This window comes from Oncorhynchus gorbuscha, linkage group LG03 (genome assembly GCF_021184085.1).
Source record: "Oncorhynchus gorbuscha isolate QuinsamMale2020 ecotype Even-year linkage group LG03, OgorEven_v1.0, whole genome shotgun sequence".
NCBI classification, from domain to species: Eukaryota; Metazoa; Chordata; class Actinopteri; order Salmoniformes; family Salmonidae; genus Oncorhynchus; species Oncorhynchus gorbuscha.
The window spans coordinates 105,358,868-105,380,593 of record NC_060175.1 but is presented as its reverse complement, the minus strand read 5'-3'; the positions used below and the strand labels follow the sequence as shown (position 1 = coordinate 105,380,593).

At 46.4% G+C, this 21,726-nt stretch overlaps 1 protein-coding gene across 1 annotated transcript in view; it reads right to left on the bottom strand.

The window, feature by feature from the left end:
* LOC124032404 (FYVE, RhoGEF and PH domain-containing protein 1-like) overlaps window positions 1-21,726 on the bottom strand; it is a 33,409-nt gene that overhangs the window by 3,658 nt on the left and 8,025 nt on the right. Inside the window, exons 3-11 of the mRNA XM_046344785.1 lie at window positions 17,433-17,491; window positions 16,399-16,545; window positions 15,745-15,837; window positions 15,404-15,483; window positions 13,039-13,069; window positions 9,437-9,538; window positions 7,631-7,759; window positions 6,437-6,595; window positions 1,407-1,553 (exon numbers count right to left, since the gene is read on the bottom strand). Coding sequence (XP_046200741.1) covers window positions 1,407-1,553; window positions 6,437-6,595; window positions 7,631-7,759; window positions 9,437-9,538; window positions 13,039-13,069; window positions 15,404-15,483; window positions 15,745-15,837; window positions 16,399-16,545; window positions 17,433-17,491 — 947 coding nt within the window. The remainder of the gene's footprint in view (window positions 1-1,406; window positions 1,554-6,436; window positions 6,596-7,630; window positions 7,760-9,436; window positions 9,539-13,038; window positions 13,070-15,403; window positions 15,484-15,744; window positions 15,838-16,398; window positions 16,546-17,432; window positions 17,492-21,726) is intronic.

The following is a 21,726-nucleotide window of genomic DNA, read 5'->3' as shown; positions in this document are numbered from 1 at the left end:
ACAGGTTAACCTGTTACTCCTACCCCCTACTTTTTCGAACATTCTGTTAAAAATCGCGCAACATTTCAGCGCCCTGCTACTCATGCCAGGAATATAGTATATGCATATGATTAGTATGTGTGGATAGAAAACACTCAGACGTTTATAAAACTGGTTAAATCACGGCTGTGACTATAACAGAACGTACGTTTCATCGAAAAGTGCAGGAAAATCTGATCACTGAAAATGGGAAAATATATCCATGCGCCACTTCAACCCATTGTTAAACGTGAACCACATTAAATGGGGCTGAGGTTGCAATACCTACAGCTTCCACACGATGTCAACAGTCTTGTCATTTGCCTACGATTTGTTTCTTGGTCAAACAGACACATGGCAGCGCAGTTCTTCCGGTCTCAGACCGGATATTTTGGTTGAGATTTACCCGGACATTATTTCCAGACGTACAGCTATAGAATATACATCGCCTCGTGATCAATTTGATCGCTTATTAACGTTTACCTTACAAAAGTATTTCGAAGTGTTTTGTGAAAGATTATCGTCAACTTTTTTCATTTAAAAAAATGACGTTACGTTATAAAGCGCTATTTTTTTCCTTGATCACAGTCTTCATAGATTATGACGATTATGCTAATTATTTTGTTTACGTCCCCTGCGGGTCTTTTGGGGTGTTACATGCTATCAGATAATAGCTTCTCATGCTTTCGCCGAAAAGCATTTTAAAAATCTGACTTGTTGCCTGGATTCACAACGAGTGTAGCTTTAATTCAGTACCCTGCATGTGTATTTTAATGAACGTTTGAGTTTTAACGAGTGCTATTAGCATTTAGCGTAGCGCATTTGCATTTCCAGATGTCTAGATGGGACGCCTGCGTGTCGGGTAGGAGCAAGAGGTTAATAGAGGTGTTATAACAGGTTCATAGGGGGTGTTATAACAGGTTCATAGGGGGTGTTATAACAGGTTAATAGAGGTGTTATAACAGGTTAATAGAGGTGTTATAACAGGTTAATAGAGGTGTTATAACAGGTTAATAGAGGTGTTAACAGGTTAATAGGGGTGTTATAACAGGTTAATAGGGGGTGTTATAACAGGTTAATAGAGGTGTTATAACAGGTTAATAGAGGTGTTAACAGGTTAATAGGGGCTAATAACAGGTTAATAGGGGGTGTTATAACAGGTTAATAGGGGTGTTATAACAGGTTAATAGGGGTGTTATAACAGGTTAATAGGGGTGTTATAACAGGTTAATAGGGTGTAATAACAGGTTAATAGAGGTGTTATAACAGGTTAATAGGGGTGTTATAACAGGTTAATAGGGGTGTTATAACAGGTTAATAGGGGTGTTACAACAGGTTAATAGGGTGTTATAACAGGTTAATAGAGGTGTTATAACAGGTCATCTCACCTGAGGGGCACCGTATATGTACAGCACCAGTGGTTCATTCTCTGGGATGACAAACCAGGCTTTCTGCCAGCCTCTGCCTGCTCCCTTCTCCATGTGGTGGAGGAAGCTACACATCACACTGTTCTCTGCTGCCACTGACGCCTGTTTCTGTAGACCACACACACACGCACGCACACACGCACGCACGCAGACACAGACACAGACACAGACACAGACACAGACAAAGACAAAGACACGCACGCACGCACGCAAACACACACACACACACACACACACACACACACACACACACACACACACACACACACACACACACACACACACACACACACACACACACACACACACACACACACACACACACACACACACACACACACACACACACACACACTGCGTTAGAGAGAACTCTCCGTTAATGTTGTGCAGCTTGCTCTTATTTTCCACAAGCGTAGTGTTTTATCCCTGACAAAAGGCCCGGACTCGAGAATACTGTTTAAAAAATGTGGACAGTATTTGACAGTCAGGACCTCCATCAAATCAAATCAAATGTTATTAGTCACATGCGCCGAATACAACAGGTGTAGACCTTACAGTGAAATGCTTACTTACGAGCCCCTAACCAACAGTGCAGTTTAGAAAAAAAAACAAGTAATTAAAGAGCAGCAGTAAAATAACAATAGCGAGAGTATATACAGGGGGTACCGGTACAGAGTCAATATGGAGGCTATATACAGGGGGTACCGGTACAGAGTCAATGTGGAGGCTATATACAGGGGGTACAGAGTCAATGTGGAGGTACAGAGTCAAGTATGGAGGCTATATACAGGGGGTACCGGTACAGAGTCAATGTGGAGGCTATATACCGGTACAGAGTCAGGTGGTACCGGTACAGAGTCAATGTGGAGGCTATATACAGGGGTTCAATGTGGAGGCTATATACAGGGGGTACAGAGTCAATGTGGAGGTACAGAGTCAATGTGGAGGCTATATGGACAGGGGTACCAGTACAGAGTCAATGTGGAGGCTATATACAGGGGTACCAGTACAGAGTCAATGTGGAGGCTATATACAGGGGGGGTACAGAGTCAATGTGGAGGTACAGAGTCAATGTGGAGGCTATATACAGGGGGTACCAGTACAGAGTCAATGTGGAGCTATATACAGGGGGTACCAGTACAGAGTCAATGTGGAGGCTATATACCGGTACAGAGTCAATGTGGAGACTATATACAGAGTCAATGGGAGTACCGGTACAGAGTCAATGTGGAGACTATATACAGGGGGTACAGGTACAGAGTCAATGTGGAGACTATATACAGGGGGTACTGGTACAGAGTCAATGTGGAGACTATATACAGGGGGTACCGGTACAGAGTCTATGTAGAGACTATATACAGGGGGTACCAGTACAGAGTCAATGTGGAGGCTATATACAGGGGGTTCCAGTACAGAGTCAATGTGGAGGCTATATACAGGGGGTACCGGTACAGAGTCAATGCGGAGGCTATATACAGGGGATACTATATACAGGGGGTACCGTGGATACTATATACAGGGGGTACCGGTACAGAGTCAATGTGGAGACTATATACAGGGGGTACTGGTACAGAGTCAATGTGGAGGCTATATACAGGGGGTACCAGTACAGAGTCAATGTGTGCCGGGGCACCAGTTAGTTGAGGTAATATGTACATGTAGGTAGAGTTATTAAAGTGACTATGCACAGATGACAACAACAGGGAGTAGCAGCGGTGTAAAAGAGGGGAAGGGGGCAATGCAAATAGTCTGGGTAGCCATTTGATTAGATGTTCAGGAGTCTTATGGCTTGGTGGTAGAAGCTGTTTAGAAGCCTCTTGGACCCAGACTTGGCACTCCGGTACCATTTGCCGTGTGGCAGCAGAGAGAACAGTCTATGACTAGGGTGTCTGTAGGTTTTTATAGGGCCTTCCTCTGACACCGTCTGGTATAGAGGTCCTGGGTGGCAGGAAGCTTGGTGGCCCTACTGGGCGGAAGCTGAGCAGTTGCCATACCAGGCAGTGACGCAACCAGTCAGGATGCTCTCGATGGTGCAGATGTAGAACCTTTTGAGGATCTGAGGACCCATGCCAAGTCTTTTCAGTCTCCTGAGGGGGAATAGGCTTTGTCGTGCCCTCTTCACGACTGTCTTGGTGTGCTTGAACCATGTTAGTTTGTTGGTGATGTGGACACCAAGGAACTTGAAGCTCTCAACCTGCTCCACTGCAGCCCCGTCGATGAGAATAGGGGTGTGCTCGGTCTTATTTTTTCCTTGTAGTCCACAATCATCTCCTTTGTCTTGATCACATTGAGGGAGAGGTTGTTATCCTGGCACCACACTGCCAGGTCTCTGACCTCCTCCCGATAGGCTGTCTCGTCGTTGTCGGTGATCAGACCTACTTAATAATGGTGTTGGAGTCGTGCCTGGCCGTGCAGTCATGAGTGAACAGGAAGTACAGGAAGGGACTAAGCACGCACCCCTGAGGGGTCCCAGTGTTGAGGATCAGCGTGGCGCATGTGGTGTTACCTACCCTCACCACCTGGGGGCGGCACATCAGGAAGTCCAAGATCCAGTTGCAGAGGGATTTGTTAAGTCCCAGGGTCCTTAGCTTATTGATGAGCTTTGAGGGCACTATGGTGTTGAACACTGAGCTGTAGTCAATGAATAGTAGTCAATGAATTCTCACATAGGTGTTCCTTTTGTTCCGGTGGGAAAGGGCAGTGTGGAGTGCAATAGAGATCGCATCATCTGTGGATTTGTTGGGGCGTTTTGCAAATTGGTGTGGGTCTAGGGTTTCTGGGATAATGGTGTTTCTGTGAGCCATTACCAGCCTTTCAAAGCACTTCATGGCTACAGATGTGAGTGCTACGGGTCAGTAGTCATTTAGGCAGGTTACCTTAGTGTTCTTGGGCACAGGCACTATGGTGGTCTGCGTAAAACATGTTGGTATTACAGACTCGGACAGGGAGAGGTTGAAAATATCAGTTAAGACACTTGCCAGTTGGTCAGCGCATGCTCACAGTACACCTCCTGGTAATCCGTCTGGCCCTTCGGCATTGTGAATGTTGACCTTTCTTACTCACATCAGCTGCGGAGAGCGTGATCACACAGTCTCCTGGAACAGCTGGTGCTCTCATGCATGTTTCAGTGTTATTTGTCTTGAAGCGAGCATAGAGGTAGTTTAACTCATCTCGAAGGCTTGTGTCACTGGGCAGCACTCGGCTGTGCTTCCCTTTGTAGTCTGTAATAGTTTTCAAGCCCTGCCACATCAGACGAGTGTCAGAGCCGGTGTAGTAGGATTCGATCTTAGTCCTGTATTGACGTTTTGCTTGTTTGATGGGTCGTCTGAGGGCATAGCAGGATTTCTTATAAGCTTACGGGTTAGAGTCCCGCTCCTTGAAAACGGCTGCTCTACCCTGTAGCTCAATGCGGATGTTGCCTGTAATCCATGGCTTCTGGTTGGGGTATGTACGTACGGTCACCGTGGGGACGACGTCATCGATGCACTTATTGACGAAGGCAATGACTAATGCGGTGTACTCTTCAATGCCATCGGAGGAATCCCGGAACATATTCCAGTCTGTGCTAGCAAAGCAGTCCTGTAGTTTAGCATCTACTTCATCTGATAACTTTTTTATTGATCTAGTCACTGGTGCTTCCTGCTTTAATGGAGGGTGAGGGAGAGTTTTGTATGTGTGTGTGGAGTAAAGGTGGTCCAGATGTTTTTTTCCCTCTGGTTGCACATTTAACATGCTAATAGAAATTAGGTAAATCAGATTTAAGTTTCCCTGCATTAAAGTCCCCGGCTACTAGGAGCACAGCCTCTGGGTGAGCGTTTTCTTGTTTGCTTATGGCGTAATACGGCTCATTCAATGCGGTCTTAGTGCCAACCTCTGACTGTGGTGGTATGTAAACAGCTACGAAAAATACAGATGAAAACTCTCTAGGTTGATAGTCTGGTCTACAGCTTATCATGAGATACTCTACCTCAGACTCGAGACTTCCTTAGATATTGTGCACCAGCTATTGTTTACAAATATGCATAGGCCCCTGCCCTGTGTCTTACCAGACGCCATTGTTCTGTCCTGTCGATACAGCGTATAACCAGCCAGCTGTATGTTGATAGTGTCATCTTTCAGCCACGACCCCGTGAAGATATTACAGTTTTGAATGTCCCGTTGGTAGTTTAATCTTGAGTGTAGGTCATCAATTTTATTCTCCAAAGATTGCGAGCAGAATGGACAGAAGTCTACAAATTAGCCTACGATCGCCTACAAATCCTCAGAAGACAACCCGCCCTCTTGCCCCTTTTTCTCAGCCTCCTCTTCATGCAAATCACGGGGATCTGGGCCTGTTCCTGAGAAAGCAGTATATCGTTCGCGTCGGCCTCGTCAAGACTCAGTAAAGGAAAAAGGATTCTGCCAGTCTGTGGTGAGTAATCACAGTCCTGATGTCCAGAAGATATTTTCGGTCATAAGAGACGTTAGCGGCAACATTATGTCAAAATAAGTTTAAAAAATAAGTTACAATCCACGCAAATAAACTAAATTAAAAACACAATTGGTTGGGGGCCAGTAAAACGTCTGCCTTCTTCTCCGCCGCCATTTAAGTATCTGACATGTAAAAATATGTATTTAACCTCTATTATCACCTGCTAGCCGATCCCATCGACTTACAGTCTTTGTACTAACGCTAGTTAGCATTGGGTCGCTACTTAGCATTGGGTCGCTATTTAGCATTGGTTCGCTACTTAGCATTGGGTCGCTAGTTAGCATTGGGTCGCTAGTTAGAATTGGGTCGCTAGTTAGCATTGGGTCGCTAGTTAGCATTGGGTCGCTAGTTAGCATTGGGTCGCTAGTTAGCATTGGGTCACAAAACTCCCTCTAACTTTCTTCATACTGGACAAAGATACATGAAAATGGTATCCACAAGTTCATCTGATCCTGTGGAAGTAGATCCAATCCAGAAGCATCCCCTTTTTCTACGGCAGTCAGGATCATGTTATAAGTACCTCTAGTATTGACCGTCGTCTGTTTATGCTGCAGGTCAGGCTGGCGGGGGAAGGGGGAACCCCCACTAGGGTGGTGTAGCAGTCGATGCACACCCTGTTAGCCCTGTTGTTGTCGTAGAGCAGACGGGCCCTGAACTCTGAACACTTTCCACACACCACCTGGGATACACAGAGAGAGGAGGTTTACCTCCATATTAACATGTATTACACCTGGGATACACAGAGAGAGGAGGTTTACCTCCATATTAACATGTATTACACCTGGGATACACAGAGAGAGGAGGTTTACCTCCATATTAACATGTATTACACCTGGGATACACAGAGAGCTCAGGTGTAGGAGACAAGAAGCAGTTCACTGTTGACAGGCCATTGATGGACAATTAGGCGCATCCTCTTCAATATCAGAACAAATAGGAACAACTCACTCAATTAAAAAAAAAAAACTCTTGATTTGACCATATTTTTAAAACTCTTTATTGAGTATTGAGCAAGATGGGGGAGGGGACAACATTTCATCTAATGAGAGTCAAGGTACAGCCCAAAACCCAAAACCCAAAACTCTCACTCAATAGTGATCAACATGTTCATCTTAATTTTATATATATATGAAAAGTTTTTTAAATCAAGAGTTTTTAATATTGAGTCGTGTCTACTTCGTCAGGAGTAGAGCGACTGACTGACATAATCAGGTCACATGTACATAACATCGAGATTTGATTGGAGACGTACGTGTCACATGTACATAACATCGAGATTTGATTGGAGACGTACGTGTCACATGTACATAACATCGAGATTTGATTGGAGACGTACGTGTCACATGTACATAACATCATGATTTGATTGGAGACGTACGTGTCACATGTACATAACATCATGATTTGATTGGAGACGTACGTGTCACATGTACATAACATCATGATTTGATTGGAGACGTACGTGTCACATGTACATAACATCATGATTTGATTGGAGACGTACGTGTCACATGTACATAACATCATGATTTGATTGGAGACGTACGTGTCACATGTACATAACATCATGATTTGATTGGAGACGTACGTGTCACATGTACATAACATAGAGATTTGATTGGAGACGTACGTGTCACATGTACATAACATCATGATTTGATTGGAGACGTACGTGTCACATGTACATAACATCGAGATTTGATTGGAAACTTACGTGTCCACAGGCCTTGCAGTGGTGACGTCTCTTGGTGATGGAGTTGAACGGCTCCTGGCACTTCATACACAGAGTCACCTCCTTCTCACGGATCGGAGTGGGGGCACGCTTCCCCAGCTCGGAACAATTCTGAGAGAGAAAGTAGATTGGAAGAGAGACAGAGAGAGAGAGAGAGAGAGAGAGGGAATGAGTGAGAGAAGGAGAGACGTATGAGAGAGGGAATGAGTGAGAGAAGGAGAGACGTATGAGAGAGGGAATGAGTGAGAGAAGGAGAGACGTATGAGAGAGGGAATGAGTGAGAGAAGGAGAGACGTATGAGAGAGGGAATGAGTGAGAGAAGGAGACGTATGAGAGAGAGACAGAGAGAGAGGGAGAGAAGAGACAGCGTGCCTAATGGTTAGGGGTTATACTGGGGTTATGGGTTATACTGGGTTTATGGGTTATACTGGGTTTATAGGCTAGGATGTTAGTGGTTATACTGGGGTTATGGGTTATACTGGGTTTATAGGCTAGGAGGCTAGTGGTTATACTGGGGTTATGGGTTATACTGGGTTTATAGGCTAGGAGGTTAGTGGTTATACTGGGGTTATGGGTTATACTGGGTTTATAGGCTAGGGGGTTAGGGGTTATACTGGGGTTATGGGTTATACTGGGTTTATAGGCTAGGAGGTTAGTGGTTATACTGGGATTATGGGTTATATTGGGGTTATAGGCTAGGAGGTTAGTGGTTATACTGGGGTTATGGGTTATACTGGGGTTATAGGCTAGGAGGTTAGTGGTTATATGGGGTTAGGGGTTATACTGGGGTTATGGGTTATACTGGGGTTATAGGCTAGGGGGTTAGGGGTTATACTGGGGTTAGGGGTTATACTGGGGTTATAGGATAGGGGGTTAGCGGTTATACTGGGGTTATAGGCTAGGGGGTTAGTGGTTATACTTGGATTATGGGTTATAGGCTAGGAGGTTAGTGGTTATCCTGGGGTTAGGGGTTATACTGCTGTCAGATGATAGGGGTTATGTGGGGTTAGAGACTAGGGGTAGGAGGTATGCTGGGTTAGAGACTAGGGGTTAAAGGTTATGGGTTATGCTGGGGTTAGATGCTAGGGGTTAAGGGTTATGCTGGGGTTAGATGCTAGGGGTTAAGGGTTCTGCTGGGGTTAGATGCTAGGTTTTAAAGTTCATGCTGGGGTTAGATGCTAGGGGTTAAGGGTTATGCTGGGGTTAGATGCTAGGGGTTAAGGGTTATGCTGGGGTTAGATGCTAGGGGTTAAGGGTTATGCTGGGGTTAGATGCTAGGGGTTAAGGGTTCTGCTGGGGTTAGATGCTAGGTTTTAAAGTTCATGCTGGGGTTAGATGCTAGAGGTTAGGGGCTAGGGGTTAAGGGTTCTGCTGGGGTTAGATGCTAGGGGATAGATGCTAGGGGTTAAGGGTTATGCTAGGGGATAGATGCTAGGGGTTAAGGGTTATGCTAGGGGATAGATGCTAGGGGTTAAGGGTGATGCTGGGGTTAGATGCTAGGGGTTAAGGGTTATGCTGGGGTTAGATGCTAGGGGATAGGGGCTAGGGGTTAGGGGCTAGAGGCTAGGGGATAAGGGTTATGCTGGGGTTAGATGCTAGGAGGTTAGTGGTTATACTGGGGTTAGATGCTAGGGGATAGGGGCTAGGAGTTAGATGCTAGGGGATAGGGGCTAGGGGTTAGATGCTAGGGGATAGGGGCTAGATGCTAGGGGATAGGGGCTAGGGGTTAGATGCTAGGGGATAGGGGCTAGGGGTTAGATGCTAGGGGTTAGGGGTTGTGTATCTTACAGGTGAGTTGGGAGGAGTGTAGTCCTCATCTCGGAGAGAGCAGTTGAGATGGTGGAACGTGGCGAGCGTCTGTTCATGTCTCTGAATGGTGGCCTGGATAGCCTGAGAGACAGGAGGAACAGACATCATGTTAAATGACAACGACTCTGCTGGATTGACGTTTTATCTGGTGACATCGAGGTCAAGAGCATCCTCTCTTCAGACTCTGATACCTTCTACCAGCTGTAAAGCCAGCCCATCACTCTGAGGTGAATACACACACACACACACACACACACACACACACACACACACACACACACACACACACACACACACACACACACACACACACACACACACACACACACACACACACACACACACACACACACAGCCCAGGACCTAACCACATAAACACTAAATCTCCTTTTCGCCACACAATCGCCGTTCACACCAGATAAAACCAACGTACGGAAGTGAAGGAGACATGCTCGTTCATATGGATGAATACAGAGTTGTTATGGGGAGAGTGGAAGCTGAAATAGTGGGAGCTGAGATAGTGGGAGCTGAGATAGTGGGAGCTGAGATAATGGGAGCTGAGATAGTGGGAGCTGAGATAGTGGGAGCTGAGATAGTGGGAGCTGAGATAGTGGGAGCTGAGATAGTGGAAGCTGAAATAGTGGGAGCTGAGATAGTGGGAGCTGAGATAGTGGGAGCTGAGATAATGGGAGCTGAGATAGTGGGAGCTGAGATAGTGGGAGCTGAGATAGTGGGAGCTGAAATAGTGGGAGCTGAGATAGTGGGAGCTGAGATAGTGGAAGCTGAAATAGTGGGAGCTGAGATAGTGGGAGCTGAGATAGTGGGAGCTGAGATAGTGGGAGCTGAGATAGTGGAAGCTGAAATAGTGGGAGCTGAGATAGTGGGAGCTGAGATAGTGGGAGCTGAGATAATGGGAGCTGAAATAGTGGGAGCTGAGATAGTGGGAGCTGAGATAGTGGGAGCTGAGATAATGGGAGCTGAGATAGTGGGAGCTGAGATAGTGGGAGCTGAGATAGTGGGAGCTGAAATAGTGGGAGCTGAGATGGTGGGAGCTGAGATAATGGGAGCTGAGATAGTGGGAGCTGAAATAGTGGGAGCTGAGATGGTGGGAGCTGAGATAATGGGAGCTGAGATAGTGGGAGCTGAGATAGTGGGAGCTGAGATAGTGGAAGCTGAAATAGTGGAAGCTGAAATAGTGGGAGCTGAAATCTTGGGAGCTGAAATAATGGGAGCTGAAATAGTGAGGGCTGAAATAGTGGGAGCTGAGATAGTGGGAGCTGATATAGTGGGAGCTGAAATAATGGGAGCTGAAATAGTGGGAGCTGAGATAGTGGGAGCTGAGATAGTGGGAGCTGAGATAATGGGAGCTGAGATAGTGGGAGCTGAGACAGTGGGAGCTGAGATAGTGGAAGCTGAAATAGTGGAAGCTGAAATAGTGGGAGCTGAAATCTTGGGAGCTGAAATAATGGGAGCTGAGATAGTGGAAGCTGAAATAGTGGGAGCTGAGATAGTGGGAGCTGAGATAGTGGGAGCTGAGATAGTGGGAGCAGCTGAAATAGTGGGAGCTGAGATAGTGGAAGCTGAGATAGTGGGAGCTGAGATAATGGGAGCTGAGATAGTGGAAGCTGAGATAGTGGAAGCTGAGATAGTGGGAGCTGAGATAATGGGAGCTGAGATAGTGGGAGCGGAGATAGTGGGAGCTGAGATAGTGGGAGCTGAGATAGTGGGAGCTGAGATAGTGGAAGCTGAAATAGTGGAAGCTGAAATAGTGGGAGCTGAAATCTTGGGAGCTGAAATAATGGGAGCTGAAATAGTGGGAGCTGAAATAATGGGAGCTGAGATAGTGGGAGCTGATATAGTGGGAGCTGAAATAATGGGAGCTGAAATAGTGGGAGCTGAGATAGTGGGAGCAGCTGAAATAGTGGGAGCTGAGATAGTGGAAGCTGAGATAGTGGGAGCTGAGATAGTGGGAGCAGCTGAAATAGTGGGAGCTGAGATAGTGGAAGCTGAGATAGTGGAAGCTGAGATAGTGGGATCTGAGATAATGGGAGCTGAGATAGTGGAAGCTGAGATAGTGGAAGATGAGATAGTGGAAGCTGAAATAGTGGGAGCTGAGATAGTGGAAGCTGAGATAGTGAGAGCTGAAATAGTGGAAGCTGAGATCATGGGAGCTGAGATAGTGGGAGCTGAAATAGTGGAAGCTGAGATAGTGGAAGCTGAAATAGTGGGAGCTGAGATAGTGGAAGCTGAGATAGTGGAAGCTGAAATAGTAGGAGCTGAGATAATGGGAGCTGAAATAGTGGGAGCTGAGATAATGGGAGCTGAGATAGTGGGAGCTGAAATAGTGGAAGCTGAGATAGTGGAAGCTGAAATAGTGGGAGCTGAGATAGTGGGAGCTGAAATAGTGGGAGCTGAAATAGTAGGAGCTGAGATAATGGGTGCTGAAATAGTGGGAGCTGAGATAATGGGAGCTGAAATAGTGGGAGCTGAAATAGTCTAAGCTGGAATAGTGGGAGCTGAAATAGTCTAAATTGAAATAGTGGTCGCTGAAATAGTCTAAATTGAAATAGTGGGAGCTGAAATAGTGGGAGCTTAAATAGTGGGAGCTGAAATAGTGGGAGCTGAAATAGTCTAAATTGAAATAGTGGGAGCTGAAATAATGGGAGCTGAGATAGTGGGAGCTGATATAGTGGGAGCTGAAATAATGGGAGCTGAAATAGTGGGAGCTAAGATAGTGGGAGCAGCTGAAATAGTGGGAGCTGAGATAGTGGAAGCTGAGATAGTGGGAGCAGCTGAAATAGTGGGAGCTGAGATAGTGGAAGCTGAGATAGTGGGAGCTGAGATAGTGGGAGCAGCTGAAATAGTGGGAGCTGAGATAGTGGAAGCTGAGATAGTGGAAGCTGAGATAGTGGGATCTGAGATAATGGGAGCTGAGATAGTGGAAGCTGAGATAGTGGAAGCTGAGATATTGGAAGCTGAAATAGTGGGAGCTGAGATAGTGGAAGCTGAGATAGTGGAAGCTGAAACAGTGGGAGCTGAAATAGTGGGAGCTGAAATAGTAGGAGCTGAGATAATGGGTGCTGAAATAGTGGGAGCTGAGATAATGGGAGCTGAAATAGTGGGAGCTGAAATAGTCTAAGCTGGAATAGTGGGAGCTGAAATAGTCTAAATTGAAATAGTGGTAGCTGAAATAGTCTAAATTGAAATAGTTGGAGCTTAAATAGTGGGAGCTGAAATAGTGGGAGCTTAAATAGTGGGAGCTGAAATAGTGGGAGCTTAAATAGTGGGAGCTGAAATAGTGGGAGCTGAAATAGTCTAAATTGAAATAGTGGGAGCTGAAATAGTGGGAGCTGAAATAGTGGGAGCTGAAATAGTGGGAGCTTAAATAGTGGGAGCTGAAATAGTGGGAGCTTAAATAGTGGGAGCTGAAATAGTGGGAGCTGAAATAGTCTAAATTGAAATAGTGGGAGCTGAAATAGTGGGAGCTGAAATAGTGGGAGCTGAAATAGTGGGAGCTGAAATAGTGGGAGCTGAAATAGTGGGAGCTGAAATAGTGGGAGCTGAAATACAGAAGTATTTACCTGGATCCAGTCCTTCTTCTCTTCTTCAGTCCTACACAGAACAACAACAACGTATTAGGTAGTAGCCAAAGGAGTCATGTAGAATCATGTAGTAACCAAAGGAGTCATGTAGAATCATGTAGTAACCAAAAGAGTCATGTAGAATCATGTAGTAATCAAAAGAGTCATGTAGAATAATGTAGTAATCAAAAGAGTCATGTAGAATCATTTAGTAACCAAAAGAGTCATGTAGAATCATGTAGTAACCAAAAGAGTCATGTAGAATCATGTAGTAACCAAAAGAGTCATGTAGAATCATGTAGTAACAGAAAGAGTCATGTAGAATCATGTAGTAACAGAAAGAGTCATGTAGAATCATTTAGTAACTAAAAGAGTAATGTAGAATCATGTAGTAACATGATTTGAGCCAATCAGTTGTGTTGTGACAAGGTAGGGGTGGAATACAGAAGATAGCCCTATTTGGTAAAATACCAAGTCCATATTTTGACAAGAACAGCTCAAATAAGCAAAGAGCAAAAACAACAGTCCATCATTACTTTATGACATGAAGGTCAGTCAATATGGAAAACTTTAAGAACTTTGAAAGTTTCTTCAAGTGCAGTCACAAAAACCATCAAGCGCTATGATGGAACTGGCTCTCATGAGGGACACCAAAAATAAGAAGAGACTTGCTTGGGCCAAGAAACATGAGCAATGGACATTAGACCGGTGGAAATCTGTCCTTTGGTCTGATGAGTCCAAATTTGTGATTTTTGGTTCCAACCGCCGTGTCTTTGTGAGACGCAGAGTAGGTGAACGGATGATCTCCTCAGGTGTGGTTCCCACCGTGAAGCATGGAGGAGGAGGTGGTGTGATGGTGTGGGGGTGCATTGCTGGTGACAATGTCATTGATTTACTTATAATTCAATGCACACATAACCAGCATGGCTACCACAGCATTCTGCAGCGATGCACCATACCATCTGGTATGCGCTTAGTGGGACAATAATTTGTTTTTCAACAGGACAATGACATGCTCAGCATGTGGGAACTCTTTCAAGTCTGCTGGAAAAGCATTCCTCATTAAACTGGTTGAGAGAATGCCAAGAGTGTGCAAAGCTGTCATCAAGGCAAAGGGTGGCTACTTTGAAGAATCTAAAATCTAAAAATAATTTGTTATTTGTTTAACACTTTTTTGGTTACTACATGATTCCATATGTGTTATTTCATAGTATTGATGTCTTCACTATTATTGTACATTGTAGAAAATAGTAAAAATAAAGAAAAACCTTTGAATGAGTAGGTGTGTCCAAACTTCTGGTACTGTATATTTATATTTTATATATATATATATATATATATATATTATATATTTTTACTATATATTTTTACTATATATATATATATATATATATCCTTTTTTTCATTGTTGTACATGAAAGACTGTTAAATCTGTTCCCTAGTATTCCCACGGAAAACAGAGAGACACGTGATCATATCCAGATGTAAGTAACATTTTAAATGATTTTGTTTAGTCAAATACTAGATCTGTTTGGCCTACAAATGATTTCTAATTATGTTCCTGGCCGGCGACCATCCGCTCACGAAAAAATAGGCCCGCGGCTGATCCCTGGGCTGTAGGGGTTATGCTGGAGTTAGAGGGGTTAGGGGTTATGCTGGAGTTAGAGACTAGAGGGTAGGTGGTAGGCTGGGGTCAGAGGCTGTAGGGGATGCTGGAGTTTGAGGGGTTAGGGGTTATGCTGGAGTTAGAGACTAGAGGGTAGGTGATGGAGGAGGAGGTGGTGTTAGAGACTAGAGGGTAGGTGGTAGGCTGATCCCTGGGCTGTAGGGGATGCTGGAGTTAGAGACTAGAGGGTAGGTGGTAGGCTGGGGTCAGAGGCTGTAGGGGATGCTGGAGTTAGAGGGGTTAGGGGTTATGCTGGAGTTAGAGACTAGAGGGTAGGTGGTGGGCTGATCCCTGGGCTGCAGGGGTTATGCTGGAGTTAGAGGGGTTAGGGGTTATGCTGGAGTTAGAGGGGTTAGGGGTTATGCTGGAGTTAGAGACTAGAGGGTAGGTGGTGGGCTGATCCCTGGGCTGCAGGGGTTATGCTGGAGTTAGAGGGGTTAGGGGTTATGCTGGAGTTAGAGGGGTTAGGGGTTATGCTGGAGGTTACAGATTATGCTGGGGTTACAGGTTATACTGGGGTTATAGGCTATGGGGTAGGGGTTATGCTGGGGTTATAGATTATGCTGGGGTTATAGATTATGCTGGGTAACAGATTATGCTGGGGTAACAGATTATGCTGGGGTTACAGATTATGTTGGGGTAACAGATTATGTTAGGGTTAGTCCTGGAGTAAAACGTTTAAATAAATCATCCGGCTACCTGGCCTGTAGTTCTAGTGACCGTTGTTTTCCAGACACCAGGAAGGTCCTGGGAACGTTAACACTGCTGCTCTCCTTCAGCTGTAACAAGGAAGAAGGAAACACACCGGACGTCACTCAGCGACACCGCAGCCTCATACAGCAGGCAGTTATTACAGAGCCTCTATCAAAGATGGTGCTGCGGCATTCCTCCTGTGTTGGAAGAGCCTTAGCGTGCGCTCTGTTCCCTATGTAGTGCACCACTTTTGTCCAGAGCCTAGTGCACTATGCAGGGAATAGGGTGCAATTTCAGATTGGCATTAAAAGTGGTAACAGTAGCGTGTATAATAAACAGACTCTAACCTCCATCCCATCCACGTTGATCCTGGCTCGCACCCCAAACTTCTGGCCAATCAGCCTCAGTTTAGGGACGCAGTACAATAACCTATCATTGAACTGCAGAAAGATAAAGAGAGAGAGAGAGAGAGAGAGAGAGAGAGAGAGAGAGAGAGAGAGAGAGAGAGAGAGAGAGAGAGAGGGGAGGGAAAGAGGGAGGGAGGGAGGGAAAGAAAGAGGGAGGGAAAGAGAGAAAGAGGGAGAGAGATGTTGATCCACTATAAATAACAATGACATTTTACCCAGTGGAACAGTGGACTCCAGTGGAACAGTGGATTCCAAGTAGCAGCATCCTCTTGGAAAGAGAACACAATCTTTTACAAACACAACATCTACACACACATCATTTTTACGATGACTCACTCAACAGGATGAGGTATCTGTCCTGTCAGGTGTGTGTGTGTGTGTGTGTGTGTGTGTGTGTGTGTGTGTGTGTGTGTGTGTGTGTGTGTGTGTGTGTGTGTGTGTGTGTGTGTGTGTGTGTGTGTGTGTGTGTGTGTGTGTGTCACTCACCAGGATGAGGTATCTGTCCTGTCAGGTGTTTATGTGTGTGTGTGATCCACTCAACAGGATGAGGTATCTGTCCTGTCAGGTGTGTGTGTGTGTGTGTGCGTCACTCACCAGGATGAGGTATCTGTCCTGTGAGGTGCCATTCTTCGCCGACAGTTTGAGGATGTGTCCCTCCTTGATGAGTTCGTTAGTAGGGTTAACGATGTCCTCCTCTCCTCCCAGCAACTCATACACCTTCAGCAGCTTGCGCATACGCTCCTGTAATCAGAGACAGTTTATTTATTTATTTAACCAGGCAAGTCAGTTAAGAACATATTCTTATTTTCAATGACGGCCTGGGAACAGTGGGTTAACTGGTCTAGGAACAGTGGGTTAACTGCCTGTTCAGGGGCAGAACGACAGATTTGTACCTTGTCAGCTCGGGGGTTTGAACTCGCAACCTTCCGGTTACTAGTCCAACGCTCTAACCACTAGGCTACGCACAGTACAGTGAGGGACTGGATGAAGTAACGTTCTTATCCACTAGGCGGAGCTAAAGGAATGAGTCAAATCAGTCATATTGAACCACAACGTGCTATAAGATGAAAAAAAAAAACGAAACACGCCACCAATTAACAACGAGAAAGAAGGGACTTTCAACAACAGCTAAAGATGAACAAATCACCTTTAATTACAACCTCGTGTTATTAAATGACAGCGTCTCCGCTGGGGTGGCGTTTTATCTGGTGTCAACTAACGGTTTTGGGTGGTGGAGGTAGGAGTAATGTTTGGCCCCGCGACGTGTGATGGGTTTGCTCGCGTTCGGTTGTGTCTGATCTCTTAAAAGGACTCACTATATATCTGATGGCTGTGTTGGAGTGCTCGGCAGCTGTTAAAACGACTCACTATATATCTGATGGCTGTGTTGGAGTGCTCGGCAGCTGTTAAAACGACTCACTATATATCTGATGGCTGTGTTGGAGTGCTCGGCAGCTGTTAAAACGACTCACTATATATCTGATGGCTGTGTTGGAGTGCTCGGCAGCTGTTAAAACGACTCACTATATATCTGATGGCTGTGTTGGAGTGCTCGGCAGCTGTTAAAACGACTCACTATATATCTGATGGCTGTGTTGGAGTGCTCGGCAGCTGTTAAAAGGACTCACCATCTTTCTGATGGCAGTGTTGGAGTGCTCGGCAGCTGTGGCGATTAACTCTAGTGATTCTGAAAAGACACAACAGTCACGTTATCACTTCCAGCAACTAAACGATTTCACAGTGTAACTGATTCCAATACTAATTCACTCTTCTGATGTAAATTTTCCTGCATTCTCTGTGTTAGAAAAACTGACAGCACAAAATACATCACAGTGCCTTTGGGAAAGTATTCAGACCCCTTGACTTTTTCCACATTTTGTTGCGTTATTCTAAAATGGATTAAAACATTTTTTTTATTTAAAAAAAAATCCACAGCAATCTCTTTCCATAGAAGCATCACAAGTCCTCAATTGGCAGCTTCATTAAATAGTACCCACAAAACACCAGTCTCAACATCAACAGTAATGAGGCCCCTCATGTATTTCTTGTTCACCAACGACTGCGTGACCAAGCACGACTCCAACACCATCATAAAGCTTGCACAGGTAGACCTGATCACCGACAACGACGAGACAGCCTATAGGGACGAGGTCAGAGTCCTGGCAATGTGGCAAGACAAAGGCGCTGATCTTGGACCATAGGAAAGAGAGGGCCGAACAGGCCCTTATTAATAACATCGACGGGGCTGAAGTGGAGCGGGTCGAGAGTTTCAAGCTCCTTGGTGTCCACATCACCAACAAACTATCATGGTCCAAACACACCAAGAGAGTCGTGAAGAGGGCACGACAACACCTTTTCCCCCTCATGAGACTGAAAAGATTTGGCATGGGTCCCCAGATCCTAAAAAAGGTTCTACAGCTGCACCATCGAGAGCAGACTGGTTGCATCACCGCCTGGTATGGCAACTGCCTGGCATCTGACCGCAAGAAACTACAGAGGGTACCAGTACATCACTGGGCCCAGGCTTTCAGCCATCCACAACCTATATACCAGGCTATGTCAGGGGAAGACTCCAGCCACCCCAGTCATAGACAGTTCTCTCGGCTACCGCACGGCAAGTGGTACCGGACCAAAAGGCTCTTTAACAGCTTCTACCCAAAGCCATAAGAATGGCTGAATGACTAAACCCCTGTATATATCAAACGGCCACCCTCCTGTATATAGCCTCCACATTGACTCTGTGTACCCCTGTATATAGCCTCCACATTGAACACCCCTGTATATAGCCTCCACATTGACTCTGACTCTGTATATAGCCTCCACATTGACTCTGTACCGGTACCCCCTGTATATAGCCTCCACATTGACTCTGACTCTGCCTCCACATTGACTCCGGTACCCCCTGTATATAGCCTCCACATTGACCTGTATATAGCCTCCACATTGATCTGACTCTGTGACTCTGTACCGGTACCCCTGTATATAGCCTCCACATTGACTTGACTCTGCCTCCACATTGACTCGGTACCCCTGTATATAGCCTCCACATTGACTCTGTACCGGTACCCCCTGTATATAGCCTCCACATTGACTCTGTACCAGTACCCCTGTATATAGCCTCCACATTGACTCTGTGACTCTGTAACACCCTGTATATAGCCTCCACATTGACTCTGTACCAGTACCCCCTGTATATAGCCTCCACATTGACTCTGTACCGGTACCCCTGTATATAGCCTCCACATTGACTCTGTACCGGTACCCCCTATATATATAGCCTCCACATTGACTCTGTACCGGTAACTGTATATAGCCCCTGTATATAGCCTCCACATTGACTACCCCCTAGCCTCCACATTGACTCTGTAGGTACCCCCTGTATATAGCCTCCACATTGACTCTGTACTCTGTATATAGCCTCCACATTGTAACCCCCTGTATATAGCCTCCACATTGACTCTGTACCGGTACCCCCTGTATATAGCCTCCACATTGACTCTCCACATTGACTCTGTACCGGTACCCCCCCTGTATATAGCCTCCACATTGACTCTGTACCTGGTAGCCTCCCCCTGTATATAGCCTCCACATTGACTCTGTACCTGTATATAGCCTCCACATTGACTCTGTACCGGTACCCTGTATATAGCCTCCACATTGACTCTGTACCGTAATACCCTGTATATATCCTCATTATTGTTATGTAAATGTATTGTGTTACTTTTCGATTCATTAGATGTATTTTATTTTTTATTTTATTTAGAAAATATTGTTTAAGAATGTGTAGTCTGAAGCGCTCTCACGTCTCTATAGACCCACTGCTACACCATCAGATCCCGAAACCCTCCCCTCTAGTGGCTGCATGGGGTATAGAGAACCCCACTGCTACACTGTATATAGCCTCCACGAGACTCCGTACCCCCTGTATATCAGATCCCTGTACCGGTACCCCTGTATATAGCCTCCAAACCCTCCCCTCTAGCTGGCTGCATGGGTATATAGCCTCCACATTGACTCTGTAGAGAACCCCACTGCTACACCATCAGATCCCTGTATATAGCCTCCAAACCCTCCCCTCTGAGCGGCTGCATGGGGTGATAGAGAACCCCACTGCTACACCTGTATATAGCCTCAGATCCCTGTATATAGCCTCCAAACCCTCCTCTGTATATAGCCTCTAGCGGCTGCATGGGGTATAGAGAACCCCACTGCTACACAGTCAGATCCCGAAACCCTCCCCTCTAGAGGCTGCATGGGGTATAGAGAACCCCACTGCTACACCGTCAGATCCCGAAACCCTCCCCTCTAGCGGCTGCATGGGGTATAGAGAACCCCACTGCTACACCGTCAGATCCCGAAACCCTCCCCTCTAGCGGCTGCATGGGGTATAGAGAACCCCATTGCTACACAGTCAGATCCCGAAACCCTCCCCTCTAGAGGCTGCATGGGGTATAGAGAACCCCACTGCTACACCTGTATATAGCCTCAGATACCCCCTGTATATAGCCTCCAAACCCTCCCCCTAGCGGCTGCATGGGGTATAGAGAACCCCACTGTACGGTACCCCGTCAGACTCTGTACCGTACCCCTGTATATAGCCTCCCTTGCCTGGGCCTGTACCCCCTGTATATAGCTCCACATTGACTCTGGGATAGTTCGGACCCCACTGCTGGTACCCCCTGTATATAGCCTCCCGGTACCCCCTAGCCTCCACATTGAATGGTATATAGCCTCCACATTGACTCTGTCCCCCTGTATATAGCCTCCACGGTACTACCCCTGCCTCCACATTGACTCTGTACCGGTACCCCCTGGTCCTGTACCCCCTGTATATACTCCACATTGATGGGCTCCACACTCTGTACTGGTACCCCCTGTATATAGCCTCCCATTGACCCTGTACCCCCTGTATATAGCCTCCACATTGACTCTGGTACCCCTGCATGGGGTACCCCCTGTATATATCCACATTGACTCTGAACCCCTGTATATAGCCTCCACTGACTCTGCCCTGTATATAGCCTGGTCCTGTATATAGAATTGACTCTGCCCCCCTGTATATAGCCCCGGTACCCCCTAGCCTCCACATTGACTCTGCCCCCGGTGACCTGACCCCTGAAATGGTATATAGCTGACTCATTCCCCTGTATATAGCCTCCCATTGACTCTGTACCGGTACTGTATATAGCCTCCACCTCTGTACCGGTACCCCCTGAATGAGCTCTCTGTAGAGAACTCCCATTGACTCTGCAGTACCCTGTATATAGCCTCAGTCCTGAATAGCCTCCACATTGGCCATACCCCCCTCCCCCGGACTCTGTATATAGCCTCCACATTGACTCTGGTATATAGCCCCACATTGACTCTGCCCCCATATAGCCTCCACATTGACTCAGACCCTGCCTCTGGTCCTGGTATAAGCCTCCACATTGGCGGTCATATAGCCCCCATTGACTCTGCCCTGTATATAGTCCTGAATGGTACCCCTGTATATAGCCCCACTGACTCACCGGTCAGACCCCCTGGCCTCCTCCTGGATATAGCCTCCACATTCCCCTCTACTCATTCCCCAGACTCTGAAACCCTCCCCTCTACAGGCTGACTCTGGTATATAGAACTCCACTGCTACCCCATATAGCCTCCCATTGACTCTCCCCCTGGTCCTGGGATATGGGAACCCCCATATAGCCTCCCATTGGACTACCCCCTGTATATAGCCTCCACATTGACTCCGGTCCTGGAATGGGCTCATTGACTTACCCCGGACTCTGCCCTGGTCCTGGAATGGGCTCATTCCCCCGGACTCTGCCCTGGTCCTGGAATGGGCTCATTCCCCCGGACTCTGCCCTGGTCCTGGAATGGGCTCATTCCCCCGGACTCTGCCCTGGTCCTGGAATGGGCTCATTCCCCCGGACTCTGCCC